Source organism: Galeopterus variegatus, unplaced genomic scaffold (genome assembly GCF_000696425.1).
Source record: "Galeopterus variegatus unplaced genomic scaffold, G_variegatus-3.0.2 Scaffold6134, whole genome shotgun sequence".
Classification (NCBI taxonomy): domain Eukaryota; kingdom Metazoa; phylum Chordata; class Mammalia; order Dermoptera; family Cynocephalidae; genus Galeopterus; species Galeopterus variegatus.
Genome location: NW_007732245.1, coordinates 50,613 through 65,443, shown reverse-complemented (window position 1 = coordinate 65,443; position 14,831 = coordinate 50,613). Strand labels below are relative to the sequence as shown.

General features: G+C 36.5%; 1 protein-coding gene across 1 annotated transcript; it reads right to left on the bottom strand.

The window, feature by feature from the left end:
• Positions 1-3,521: 3,521 nt before the first annotated feature.
• Positions 3,522-14,167, bottom strand: LOC103605875 (zinc finger protein 585A-like). The gene is made up of 3 exons (XM_008590478.1): positions 14,072-14,167; positions 5,451-5,487; positions 3,522-3,634 (listed from the first exon to the last, which is right to left on the bottom strand). The coding sequence occupies exons 1-3, from the start codon at positions 14,165-14,167 to the stop codon at positions 3,522-3,524; spliced, it is 246 nt and encodes an 81-aa protein (XP_008588700.1).
• Positions 14,168-14,831: the final 664 nt, after the last annotated feature.

The following is a 14,831-nucleotide window of genomic DNA, read 5'->3' as shown; positions in this document are numbered from 1 at the left end:
TTCTATGCCTGGCTTATTTCACTTAACATAATGTCTTCTTCCTTCATAAGTGGCTAATATCCAAAATATATAAGGAACTCAAACAACTCAATAGCAAGAAAACAAATAACCTTGATTTAAAAATGGGCAAAGGAAATAGATATCTGAGAATAGATATTTAAAAAAAAAAAAACACATAAATGACCAAAAGATATACAAAAAATAATCAAAATCACCAATCGTCAGGGAAATACAAATCAAAACTATAGTGAGATATCACCTCATACCTGTTAGCATGGCTGCTATCAAAAAGACAAAAGATAACAACTGTTGGCAAGGATGTGGGGAAAAGGTAATCCCTGTACACTCTTGATAAAATGTAAATTAGTACAACCATTTTGGAAAATAGTATGGAGATTCCTCAAAAAACTAAAAATACAATTATCATATGATCTGGCAAACCCACTTCTGGGTACATATCCCAAGGAGTTGAAATTGGTATGTCAAAGACATAGCTGCATTTCATGTTCATTTCAGCATTATTCACAATAGCTAAAATGTGGAAGCAACCTAAGTGTCCATCAACAGATGAATAGATAAAGAAAATGTGGTATATATACACAATAGAATACTATACAGCCCTTAAAAAGAAATGTTGTATTCTGTGACAGCATAAATTCATTTCATCTATTTTATGCTTTCCACAAATTGAATCCTAGAGTATGCACTCATGTCTAGTTTCTTTTGCTCAATATTATGCTTTAGAAGTTCATTGAGATGGTTAAACACAGTTTTTAAATTTTCATTCTCATTTCTGTATATTGAATATTCATCCAAAGTAATACTAGTTTATTTATCCTATCTACTACTGAGAGGAAATTGGATAGTTCTCCTATTTTTAGCTTTCATAAATGGGGTTGCTATGAACATTTTAGCACATGGTTTTTGAAGAACATATGTACATTCTCATGGACTTTAGCTTCCCTATCTCTGCCAAGCCCAAAGCTCTGCCCGATTTCAAATCTCACTAGACAGCAGCTGACAGGACTGATTAATTATTGTAATTTTCTTATACTGAGTGTGGTGAATGGAACCTAGGGTGGTCCCCATGTTCATGCCCTGTGGATATAACCTGTCATATGTTTTTAGATAACAGAAGATGGCAAAGATGGGTATCACTCCTTTGAAATGGTGATGGGATGTTACTCCCATGATTACACACACAGACACACACACACACACACACACACACACATACATATTGTAAAAGAACCTATGGAGAGGGCCACAGGGCAAGAACTGAGAAAAGCCTCTACTTGCTAAAAGCAGCCTCTGGTCCATAGCCAGCAAGAAAATGGCAACGTGAGTTCTGCAGCTGCAAAGAGATGAAGTTTGTCAACAAATTGAATGAACATGGAAATGGATTCTTCTCTAGTCGAGATTCCAGATAAGAACACAGTTGGCTGACATCTTGATCACAGCCTTCTGAGATACCGTGCAGAGGACCTACTTAAGCTATGCCTAAATTTCTAATCTATAGAAACTATGAGATAATAAATGTGTGCTGTTTTAAGTTACTAACTTTGTAGTAAATTTTTACACCATGCATGTGATTTCTATTGCTACTGTAACATGTCACTACAAACAATTGAGTTAAAATAACCCTCATCTATTAACTTACAATTCTGGAAGGCAGAAACCCTAAAATCAATGTGCTTATTGGGCTGTGCTTTTTCTGGAGCTTCTGGGGAAGAATCTATTTCCTTGACTGTTTGAGCTTTCAGAGGCCACTTACATTCCTTGGTTCATGGCCCCTTTCTCCATCTTCAAGGCCAGCAGTGCAGCATCTTCAAGCCTTTGTCTGTCTTTCTGATCTCTGCTTCCTTCATCATACCTACTTATCTGACTGATCATCCCACCTCTCTCTCATCAACACCCTTTTTATTACACTGGGTTCATCCATATAATACAGAATTATCTCCCCATATCAAGATCCTTAACTTAGTCACATCTGCAGAGTCCTTTTGCCATGTGAGGTAACCTGGTTATATTCACATATTCACATGGTTATATTCACATATTCTCAGTTTCTGGGGATTTGTATGCAGCCATATTTGGGGGGCCATTACTCTGCTCACCACATGCTGCAATAGAAAACTAATACACCAAGCATCAAGGGAATCACTTTCTTTTTCCAATTGTTGTTCATCCCATTACATCAAATAATATGATTATAGAAATGGTTCAAGCTGCACCAAGTTCTCCTCTAAAGCTTTTGTTATCTCCTGAGGTTTGTGTATTACTTCAACAAACTATTTAATGCTTTCTGTGAGTTTATCCTGGAGGATCACTGATAAAACAGAAATTTATATTATACGGGGGAAAATGTCCACCTTTTCCCGGGTTTTATGAGGTGGGGATGAGTATTACCTAGGAACACACTTGAGAAAGCTTCTTTCTTTTTATAGGCCACTGCTTTTGAGTTAGACAAGATAGGCAGTTATGTTGACTGTTCTTAATATACAGAAAGCTAGATGTATCAGTTAAAACTAAGTTTGGTTGCAAGATAGACCCCAAATATTTGTGGTTCAAATAAGACAGTTAATTTCTCTATTATGTAAAAGTCTGAAGTTAAGCTGTCTAAAACTTGCATTATGGCTCTGCTCTACCAAGTTCTCAAAGACCTCACACTCATCCAGAAATTGAATGATGAAGGAAGAAAGAAGAAAGGAATCCAAGGGCACAAACCAGTTTTGTTTTTTTCTTTAAGAAAGGTTCCCCAAAACTGCCACAAAATTCTACTGTCATCACATTGGCTTTAAATGTCAACATCTAATAGCAGTAAAGTAATTCTTTTTGTGGATGGTCATAAGCCCAAAAAGAAATTGGTGATCTATTTACTATGGAAAAAGGGCAGAAAGCAGAATGGAAATTGGGGGTGAATCTGTCTCTGTGGAAAATTCAAGGATATGGTTTGAATCTGATGAATACAAGTAACCACATTAGAAGACTATGACTTTTTGTAAAACATTATTGTTAAAAAAAGACTCACTAAACTGAAATGGGATCCTAAAAATTAGAGCATACACACACACACTTCTTGAGTGTTTGAGAAGCATCCTAGGATTTTCTTTTCCCTCCCCTCACATCACATTAGTCTCTAAGTTCTTTTGATTTTACCTTACTTATGTTAATTTCCTTGTTCTCCGTTGCCAGTGCCATAATAAAACCTCATCAGCTTCATCTGGATTATTGCAACAGCCTGTAGGAGGTTAGTAGAGAGTTTGCTTCCCATTTCTCCAATCCACTTTTACACCATAACATGTACCCAATATATTATCTATATTTATAACCATGTTGAATTTATACAAATCCCTTCATTATACTGCTCAGAATTACCTTGCCACATTTGAATTTGATAAACAGCTCCCAAATGGGCCATGTCATACAAACCATTTCAGGCCAAGTCTTATAGTAGAAGGTGAAGTTCCAAATTGCCACTGTGTACCCACTTCCTATTTTTTTCCCTATAACCATCCAGGCTATGTCCTTTGTTCCATTAATGTCGTCACATCTGGATCCCTCTGAACAGAATTCAGACATTTCCACTCCTCCTGAGCAAAGTCTATGATCACATCCCTGAAGGTCATTGATCCCAGAAATCAAACTTGGATTTTTAGATGTGTAACAACAATTATTTCCTCCTCCTCCACAGGGGCCTTCTTTGGGGACCAGCAGAACCTCGCCAACAGTTAGTGTTAGGAAAAATAAAAATGATGCCAGATGGAAATCTGGATCCACACAAAAGAATAAAGAACACTGGAAATAGTAACTATATGGGTAAATGTTATAAGACATTTTCTTGGTTTTAAAACCTCTTTAAAAGATAATGGACTATTTAAACAAATAACAATAATCTAGTGTGAGGTTTATAACACAGGCAAAAGTAAAATGTATGACAATGAAAGCACAAATTTTGGGATGGGAGAAATGGAAGTAAACAATTGTACAGATCTTTTATAGTATTCATGAAGTGGTGTAATATAACTTGAAGGTAGACTGTAATAAATTAAAGATGTTTACTATAAACCCTAAAGCAACCATGAAGATAAAACAAAAAGTTATAGCTAATGAGCCAAAGAAAATAAAAAATAAAATCATAAAAATATTAATCCAAAAGAATGCAGAAAAAGAGAAAAGGGGAACTAAGAACAGATGAGACAAATAGAAAACAAACAACAAGATAATACACTTAAACCTAACCATATCAATATTTGCATTTTGTATAAATGATCTAATTACCTGAGTTAAAAGACAGATTGGACAGAAAAGCAAGACCCAACTATATGCTTCCTATAAGAAATATAAATAGGTTAAAAGTAAAAGGATGGGTTTAACCTATAAATAGGTTAAAAAGTAAAAAATACATATTATCACTAATCATATTAATATCAGAAAAATTTGACTTCAGAATATTACCAAAAATAAAGACATTTTATAATGATAAAGGAGTTGATTCATCAAGATGACATAACAATCCTGAACATTTATGCACCTAATAACAGACCTTTAATATACATGAAGCAAAGACTAAGAGAACTGCAAGGGGAAACAGGCAAATCGACAATTATAGTTGATCCCACACTCCTCTCTCAACAACCGATAGATCAAATAAGTAGAAAATCAGGATATAAGTTATTTTAACAATACTGCCAACCAACTTGACCTAATTGAAATTTATTGAACACTCCACCCAATAGCAGAATACAGATTATTTTCAGGTATATACATAACATTTACCAAGACAGAACCAGATTTGGGGACATAAAACAAGTCTCAAAACATTTCAAAGGATTCAAGTCGTAAAAAATTATATTCCTTGTCTACAATGGAATTAAATTATAAATCAGTAAGGAAAAATAACTGGAAAATCCCCTAATGTCTGGAAACTACATAACACAACTTCTAAATAAACCATGGGTCAAAAAATAATCCAAAAGGAAAATTTCAAAGTATTTTGAACTAAATGAAAATGAGAACCCAACTTATGTAAGTTTGTGATCACCCCAGAAGTGGTATTTAGAGGAAAATTTATAACACTAAATGTTTATGTGAGAATTGATAAAAGATCTCAAATAAATGATCTCAGCTTCTACCTTAAGAAGTTAGAAGAAGAGCATATAAGACAAATTAAAGAGAAGAAAGAAAAAAATCAGAGCAGGGAGGACAGGGAGGGAGGGATTACAAAAGGGAATGAAGACACTTTTGTAGATGTTGGATATGCTCATCATCTTGACTATGGTGATGGTTTTGCAGGTATGAAATTTATCAAAGAGTACACTTCCAATATGTGCAGTCATATTATGAATGTCAATTACACCTCAATAAAGTTGTTTTAAAAACACAATCCAGATTGAACAGTACGTGTTCTCTTTGTCTCAAGTTGGCAGTTTATTTCTTTAAGTACTTACCCAATATTTCTGAGCCTTTTTCCTCCTTAAGAATGACCTACCACAAAAGAGGAGAGGATGAAAATGCAGGAGGTTATTTGCTGAATAGATAAAATAAAACCTGACTCTGCTAACTTCACAGTGCTCTGTGAAGATCAAAAGTGATAACAAACAGAGCTCATTACAAAGTTAGAAAGGGTAGTATGGACATTTTCTCAAAGTTAACTCTTCTAATCCAAGAGCATGGAATGTCTTTCCATCTTTTTATGTCCTCTTTAATTTCTTTCAGTAGTAGTTTGTAGTTCTTATTGCAGAGATCTTTCACCTCCTTTGTTAAATTGATATTTGACAAAGGCAACAAAACATACGTTGGGGAAAAGACTGCCCCTTCAATAAGTGGTACTGGGAAAATAGGATATCCATATGCAGAAGAATGAAACTAGACATGCACCTCTCACCATATACCAAAATCAATTCAAAATGGATTAAAGACTTAAGTATAAGACCTGAAACTGTAAAAGAACTAAGGGAAAATATAAGGGAAACACTTCAGGAACTAGGACTGGGCACAGACTTTATGAACAGGAGCCCAAAAGCACAAGCAACATAAGAAAAAATAAACAAATGGGACTATATCAAGCTAAAAAGCATCTGCACAGAAGAGGAAATAATCAACAGAGTGAAAATGCAACATACAGAGTGGGAGAAAATATTTGCCGACTGTACATCCAACAAGAGACTAATATCCAGAATACAGAAGGAACTCAAGCAATTACATAGCAAAAAAAAAACTAATAACTCAATTAAAAAATGGGCAAAGGAGCTGAATAGACATTTTTCAAAGGAAGACATACAAATGGCCAATAGGGACATGAAAAAATGCTCAACATCACTGGCCATCAGGGAAATGCAAATTAAAACCACATTGAGATATTACCTCACCCCACTTAGACTGGCTATAATCAAAAAGACAGAAAAACAAATGCTGGCGAGGATGTGGAGAGAAGGCAATGCTCCTACATGTTGGTGGGACTGTAAACTAGTAGAAACGTTATGAAAAACAGTATGGAGGTTTCTCAAACAACTACAGATAGATCTATCATACGATCCAGCAATCCCACTTCATGATATATACCCAAAAGAATAGATGTCATCATGTTGAAGAGATACCTACACTCCCATGTTTATTGCAGCTCTACTTACAATAGCCAAGATATGGAACCAACTTAAAGGTCCATCGATAGCACTACTATGTTCATCGCAGCTCTCTTTACAATAGCCAAGACATGGAACCAACCTAAATGTCCATCCATAGATGATTGGATAAGGAAACTGTGGTATATATACACCATGGATTACTACTCTGCCATAAAAAAGACTGAAATTCTGCCATTCACAGCAACATGGATGAGCTTGGAGAAAATTATGTTCAGTGAAATAAGCCAGGCACAGTGGGAAAAATACTGCATATACTCACTCATAAGCGGGAACTAAGAGAGAAAGAAGAAAGGAAAGAACACAGTGGTGTGTTGGACTTGCAGAGGGAGAGAACATACCCAGGGTTGTAGACTGGAGTGGGTGAGGGTGTAGGTAGAGGGAGGTTGGGGATTCATTGGGTGGGGGACACAGGGAATAATCACAATTTGTGGTAATGTACATGCTGATAGTATTGATCTGGCTCTCACATCTTGGGCACAAGTGGTGACGGTCAGCTTTTTACTCCAGGAATACACATAACCAATGAAATAAAATAAAATAAAATGTAAAATAGCAAAGTTAGAAAGGGTTATAAAAATGTAAGGACTTAACTTTCTAGTTCCAGGTTTTCTGATGAAGTGAATAATAGAACTAACTAGAGCTAAATTTGGAAGTAAAGTTTGTCTTTGATGCTCTCTCTCCTGGCCCTGATGCCTTCGTGCTATGCCTCCCAAGTCCAGGGAAGGCCTAAACAGAGCCTTGTACTGCCAGCTCTTTCTCTTTTCCTCTCTGCTAAACTATCAAGCTTTTGATCTTCTCTGGAGACCCTGCTCTCAACTAAATGACAGTGGGTGCTAAATAAGCAATTCAGGTAAGTGAATTTCTTAAAAGCTATGTACTAATATGTTATCTTTGACTCTGAGTGGATTAGTACACTGGTTAAATACTAATTCCAACAAAATCCTTCATTGACTGGCTCTTACAAGGAAGCGGCATTTTGACGTAGATGACCCCATATATTCACTTTATCTCTTCAGAGACTGAACACTTCTCGGAAATCTCTTCTGTTGGACATACAATGCTGCAGTTTTTCTGTTCTAGTTATTTTACTATAAACCAGGGATGTATTACATGAGTGCAGTGGATTGAATTGTGTCCTCACAAAGTTTAATGTGTTGGAGGCTTGGTCCTCACTGTGACAGTGTTAAGAAGGTGGGAAATCCTATTATGGTAGTTGAAAGGTAGAGCCTTGAAGAGGTGATTAGATTGCAGGACCATGCCTTTGTGAATGGATTAATAATGGTCGTGGGCGTAGTTCTGAGAACTTTAAAAGGAGAGCAGGTGAGAGTCTCTTTCTCTCTGCTCTGCCATTTTCTGCCACATGAGACCCCTGCATTGCTGTAAAGCCACCACCAAAGAAGACGCTCATCAGATGTGTTCCCTGGACTTTGGACTTCCTAGCCACTAAAACTGTAAGCAATAAACTTCATTTTCTTATCAATTACCCTGTTCCCAGGATTTTGTTATAAGCAACAGAAATGGACTAATACAATGAGCATTTCTAAAACTCTTATAAATCTCTTCCCTCTTCCCCCATCAATATGTACCCACCTTAAAAAATAATAAGTAAGCAAAGCAGCTATGATTAGTAACAGCATTACGATGTACAATTTCATCCATTATATATCACTGTGGGATTATAATTAATTGTTAAAATGCATTGCTAATCTGTAAATCTGGACTCATTAGCATAAGTGTACTCCATAATTACTAAGCACAGGGTGCATTGTGACTTTAACAGAGTTTTGGACTAAAAAGCCTGTCTGAATGCCACTCCCTAGATGGTGGCTTAAGAGCTTCTAAAGGAGTTTTCTCCAATTTTGTTCTGTATACCAAGCCAGTGACACTGGTTTTACTTTTTTTTTTTTTTTGAAACAGGTTCACAGAAGTCACTATCAGACATCCAAAAAGCTCTCTTAACTAGTTTTCCTGGTTTTTTTGTTTGTTTGTTTGTTTTCAATGTAAGTAGTCTGAGATAGCCTATCTCCATCTTTTGGAATAAAGTATAAAGTATAGCCTTTTAGATAGGATCAGTCTTCTGTAGTCTTTCTGAGAAAATTATCATAAGAGACAATCTAGTCAGTTGGAAACTTCGCTTGCCTAAATGTCCTTGAATCCTTCATCACCAAAATGTATTTTTTTTAATGCTGCAATTACAGCTTCACTGCATTGAGGGTGGATTTATTTTTGGTTTTATGCCATTAGCTTTCAGCAACAATTTTATTGTTGTTCTAGGATCCGGCCATAACTTGGCATCCAGGGATTTTTTTCTGAGAGACATGCAATGTAAGGTGCACTGCTCAGCTCCATTGCCAAGTAGGTGTCCACATTCTCATCAAGCTAGCCATGCTCACTCTTCCTTTGTGTTACTCGACACTGCATGCTCCTCTCTGGGGCCACAGAGTTTGGTTGCAGGTGCCTACTCCTCTCCACCATGGGTCCACAGTCTACCAGCCTCCCCCTCCCTGATCATAAAACTGAAGAAAAAGATTTGAGGTGAAAAGAAAACCATCTCTTCTTTCTCCCTATCTATGTTTTGTCATCTCCTATAGTGGCACTTTTCTGTCCTCTCTCTAGGCTCTCGGGCAGGCAATCACGTGGACAAAAGCTGTACATCGTAAGACCTTTTTGCATCTTCATGAGTCAGTTCATTTTTAAGTCTATTTGGTATAAAATATTCATTTTTGACTGTTGTTTTTTAAAACATGTATAACTTATGTTGAAATATAGTATTAAATACTTTTTAAATTCCAAAAGGTGATTGAAAAATACATTGTATAGAAAAAATAGGAAATGATTTTCATTTACCTTAATATTAAAGAATGCAATTTTGTTTAGCACCTACAGAAAGCAAAATTAGGAATGGGGACATGGCATATTTTATCTCATGCAAGGATTAGGATTTCTGCACTGAAATGAGAAATCTAGAGCTTTATGTCAATGAAACATAAACCATGGCATCTCAGTGGAAATTGTTATAATTCTAAAAATGTTCTTTTTATAAATTCTAGAAGAAAAAGATAATCTGGAAGTGGTTCAAATCTACAGGAAAAAATCAACATGAAGTTCCTGGGTATATTTTTAAAATATGTTTTTCCAGTAACTACTATATTTTCATATACTCCAGTTATATTTTCTAACATTTGTAATTGACTTTTAGAAGTTTGAATTCATATAGCATTAAGGTATTTATCCAAAATTCTCCAAGAAACTGAAATTCTACAACACAAACTTATGAAATTAAAATAAATATACTGATAGATATATACAAAATAAAATCTGAGTTGTGACCTACAAATCAAAAGAGGATATGGAGCAAAACCTTCAGAACTTACATTTACAGGTATTGTTTTTGTTAATCATACGGAATTTTAATATTCCAGGTATCACCTTGATCCCCAGCAGGAAAATGAAAAACCATGAATGATACTGCATTAAAATAATATTAATTGGAAAAATCATTTTATAAAATGCAAACTTTTGTTAACAGTACATGGCATGATATATTTAATTAAGGGAATGTCACAATGTTATAAAAAGGAGAAGAGAGTGTAACTCAGAAATGAGAGCAAGAAATTAAGAAGTTACAAGGACAGAATTCAGTAAAGTGAAAATGTGAAGTTCGAATATTACCAGAAATTAAATAATGAGAGTCAGAATTAGTTTATTCAGCCAGAAATCCTGAACATGAATCTTGTACCATTGTGTATGGAACAGAACTTTGGAGAATGAGCATCTGAATCTTTCCATCATCTCCAGGTAGACAGGTAAATGGATCCTCCCATCTCCTTTAATTCCTGTCATTACCAGGAAAAGAGTGGGAGTAGAGAGCCTTCACTTTCTAAAAACTAAGAAATACCAACTGCTAAAAGACAACAAGTCTTTTAAATTGAAAGCAAACAAATAATTGAATGAAAACTATCCATCAGACAAATACTTACTTAGCCACACAGAATGAGGAGTTATGATTTTAGAATAAAGAAATCTGACTGCACATTCTTAGTGGAATGCAGCTAAGAACAAAATGAACTGTATAGAAAATCTTGAAGTTTATTTTGACCCTTCGTTTGTTTTAGTATTGTATTATTATTTTGAAACTTTTTTTAACAAGATTAAGCAAGTAGGTAATTATATTTACTGTGTTAGAAATCAAAGATTTAGAAAAGAATTCTGTACCCTTAGAAATGAATTAGAAATAACAATATGAAACAAGAAAAACTACAAATCTTTTCTAGCTCTGTTCATTGAAATAACCCAAGAACAATGATGCCCCCACAGTGCCCCCTAGCGCTCGTATTCTGGTCTCTGACAGTATTTTTCCTCTAAAAGGAATCACGGCTCCTGATTTCACGTCTGGGGCAGAAAGGTACAGGGTGAGCCTAGGAAATCTTGTTGTGCCAGAAAACAATGTAAACCTTTAATGATTAGTGGGTCCTGTTAGAAAAATATAGGAGCAAGTTTTAAAAAGGCTCTCACTAGCCAAAGTTGTGACAATCTGAGCATCAAGAAAATAATGACTATAGTTGACTGAAATACAGTAAATCTATGAGAAGCCACGCTTCTATAACGATACACAAAGAGAAACAGTAACAAATGACTCTAAAAGTAGGTGGACAGAATAGAATGCATTTCTATGGAGTCTTATTTCTCATTCATGAGGCATTATTGATTAACTTATTGTATCAATGGAGCATATAGAAACTGGAATGGTAAATATATCAGTTGAAAAACATTTTCTGACTCCAGGGAAATATCAGATTGACTCATAAACTGTGGTCTCAAATATCTGGAACTCAATTGGGTATGAATTTAAGTATCCTTCAGATACGTATGGTCCTAAGACTATGAATGAATGGGAAAGGTATTAACATATCACACGATCCCATCAATTTCCAAGTTCTTTAGAGTGAGGAGAAATATATTAACATATCATAAGTTTTTATCAACCGGGATGGAAGCCACAGACTTATTATGTAACGTATATAACTTTAACCCAGAGAAGTGGGCTAAGCCGCTGATCATTCACTTCTTGAAGTCATGGATTCACTCATAAAACAACCATAAATAGATTCAGGGTATCCTATCAGGGTTGTGAATGAGAATCTCTGGTGGTAAATATCCTCATTGACTTTATATGATAATTCTTCCTTAGGTGATGATTTAGAATTAGGTATAGAGATGTTTGAAAGAAGTAGCCAACTATATTTATATTTTTGTGTTAAAAATGAAGTTGTGTATATTTGATATTTTATATGTGTGTGATACGTGAGAGAATTCACCTTGTTAGTGACAGCCTTATGAATATAGTTTGAAATGTGTAATTAATTTAGAGTTATGATTTCAAAGTGAAATCTTATTTTCAGTATTGAAACACCTAAGACCTTTAGGCTTGTCATTTTTATAAATTTATTTAATTTTTAAGAAATGTTTAGTTCCCAGGCAGATTTGTTTGTTAAACAATCTAAAATACTCAATTTAAAATACTTAAAACAGACATGCTCGAGGTGACACAACTGCTAACACTGCTTCCTGCACAGACACCCAGACTGTCAGCCGACAGCAGGCACCCCTCTATTCTGTCCCCAGGTCCTACCTGCCCCATCAACACAATGGGGCCTCACTAAGAGGAAGACTGCTTGGGCATCGACAGCCTGCCTCGTCTAGCCTGTTCACCATAACCTGACAGGAATCCTGTGGCCTCCAAGTCCTGCCTCCCTGTCCTAGCCCAGGTATCCTGTTTAAGGTACATATAGATAAAGGGGGAAATGATGGAATAAATCAAAAAAGCTGAATTTATACTGTGATTTTCAAATATAGCATCTTCTCGGAATATCTCAACTACCCTCTTTGCACTACTTACAATGCAGGGAAGCTACTACAAATGTGATATAGGACACGACTGGAGTTGAAGTCCCTTTACCTACCTGCAAATTGATTTTATTGACTGTTTCCAGGCAGGGGGTTACTGCCATGTCTTAGTTGTAATGTGTGCCTTTTTTTTTTTTTTTTTTTTTACCCTGGATGGCCCAAGGCTTTACTCTGCAGTAAGGACAATACTATTGCCACTGTAAAAAAAAAAAAAACTCCAGGAATACATTGTTCCCTGGGGAATTCAACTTAACATGAAATCAGACCAAGGTTTTTATTTTGTGGGACAAAATTTTCAACATGTGCCTAAAGCTGCAAAACACAAATTTCAAACACATTCTTCACCACCCTCAAAGCTCTGGCAAAGTAGAAACAAAAGCAAAATCTGTGACATAAAGCAAGGACTAAGTACATTGTACCATTAAACAGGCCTTAAGTGGCCTAAAGCCTTCAAATAATGAAAGAACCTGTGAACTACAAGTCACTGGACTGTGGAACTCAGTCTACATGAAATTGTCCTCCAGCCAGAAATCCAGCGGTTGCCCTCAAATGTTGAAAGATGCATTGCAGTCTTACAGTCAAGGGCTAACATCTACAGTTCCTTTCAGTATGTGTGCAGGCTGCAGACCAACACTGGGCTCCACACCAAGATATCCACACCAGCTGGAGGACTAGGTCTGCGCAAAGAAATTCCAGAGCACAAACAGCCTCAAACTCAGAGGTGCCTATCCTATGAAGTTCCTTAGACCCACCCACACAGCTGTGTGAACTCCAGACCACTCATCAGAAACATTCATCTAATTGCACACAGGCCCCCACTTGTGGACCAGGGACCCAAGGATTCAAGCCACAACCCCATCAAAATAGGGCAAACCTAACTCCATTACAAAACACCAATACCACTTAAGATCTTAAGGGCTAGATGAAAACCCCTAGGTTTCCGAAGACCTGTGTCATTTTAGGCTTAGAAGGAAAAAGGAGGCCATTCTTGGCATCCATGACAAGCTGAGGTGAAGACCACAACAAAGTCTCAAAGATATGCATGAAAAGATAACTTCAGCACAGGAACTGGGAAACAACTGAACTAATACCAATCGAGTCTTCTTAAACATCTCACCTTGCTTACCACTGTAGTTTGCCATCATCCACCAAGAAGGTCTTCCTTTCCTGCCTCCCACCATGTCCATCTCCCAGAAACGTCTTTTATGGTGGTGGTGAATGAGTGTGATCCTTGGTGAAGCATATTCATTGTCAAGTTCATGTACAGGTAAAAATGTGTGAACTCACAAATCCACAGAGGATAGACCGGGAGGAAAAAAACAGTCACAGGTCACAAATTAGAAGAAAAAAAGTGTTGCCAAAATGATTGGTCCCTAATGTTTCACTAGATAAACACAGTCACACCACTACCCCCCCTTTTCAAATGGGTATTACCAGCACCTCTTTTAAATAGCCTTTTGGAAGTTTGCTAACTTATGTCTATTTCTTGCATCCTGCTGAGTGTCACAAGGTCTCACCTTCCCTAGCTCAGGATCATGAGAATCTTCACCCCTTGCTGTCTCAAGACAGATCTCGCAAAGGGATCTCAGGTTGTATTCATGTTTAAAGGACATCTTGTGATTTTGACATAAGGATCCCGGGTGTGATAGGCCCCAGCCTCTGAATAGTGAGTACTTCTCTATTTCCTTCCTGTAATGCAATTCTTTTGAACAGCCAAGACTTAATTAAAAATTCTGAGTCTGTGCTCTTTTTTTCCACAACAACTTAAAGAAAATTAAGAAAGCTACATTTTATGTACACCTGAGTTCAGGACTGAGATTCATTGCTGCTGCAGGTGCACGTGAACAGCATTTCTAAAAATGGAAGCATGGAGCAAATCTTACAGGCAGCTTCCATGGGAATCAGAGTACCAAGGCTAAAGAAAGCCAGATGAGAAAGGAGAGCCAACATAGGAACCTAAAGGTGTCAGAAGACACAGATGCTCATATAGCAAGGCATGGGGCAGGCAGTGAGAAGGTGGGAGGGACCTGAAAGTTTGAATTCCCTGAGCCAGTGAACCCAGCACATTTTTAGATGCTTTCTGCAGACCTGAGCAAGAAAGGCCTGAGACCTGGGAATGCTATGGGCATGCTTTTCAAATATTTGTTTAATATTAATTTAATGGGAATGGGGAAAAACTAATTTTCTATTAATAAAATCACAGTCATTTATTAATTTACTTCCACTGGCTGAAGCTATTTTAGTAGCATATTTCCTACTTTTCTTCGTTCTTGCTCT

Excerpts from the sequence above, each read along its gene's own strand:
- LOC103605875 (XM_008590478.1), bottom strand. The coding sequence starts at position 14,167 with ATGTCCTTTAAACATGAATACAACCTGAGATCCCTTTGCGAGATCTGT. Across the intron at positions 5,488-14,071 it reads ATGATCCTGAGCTAGGGAAG|GTCATTCTTAAGGAGGAAAA; the intron begins GTGAGACCTTGT and ends CTTTTGTGGTAG. Across the intron at positions 3,635-5,450 it reads AAAAGGCTCAGAAATATTGG|GATCAATGACCTTCAGGGAT; the intron begins GTAAGTACTTAA and ends TTTGATTTCTGG.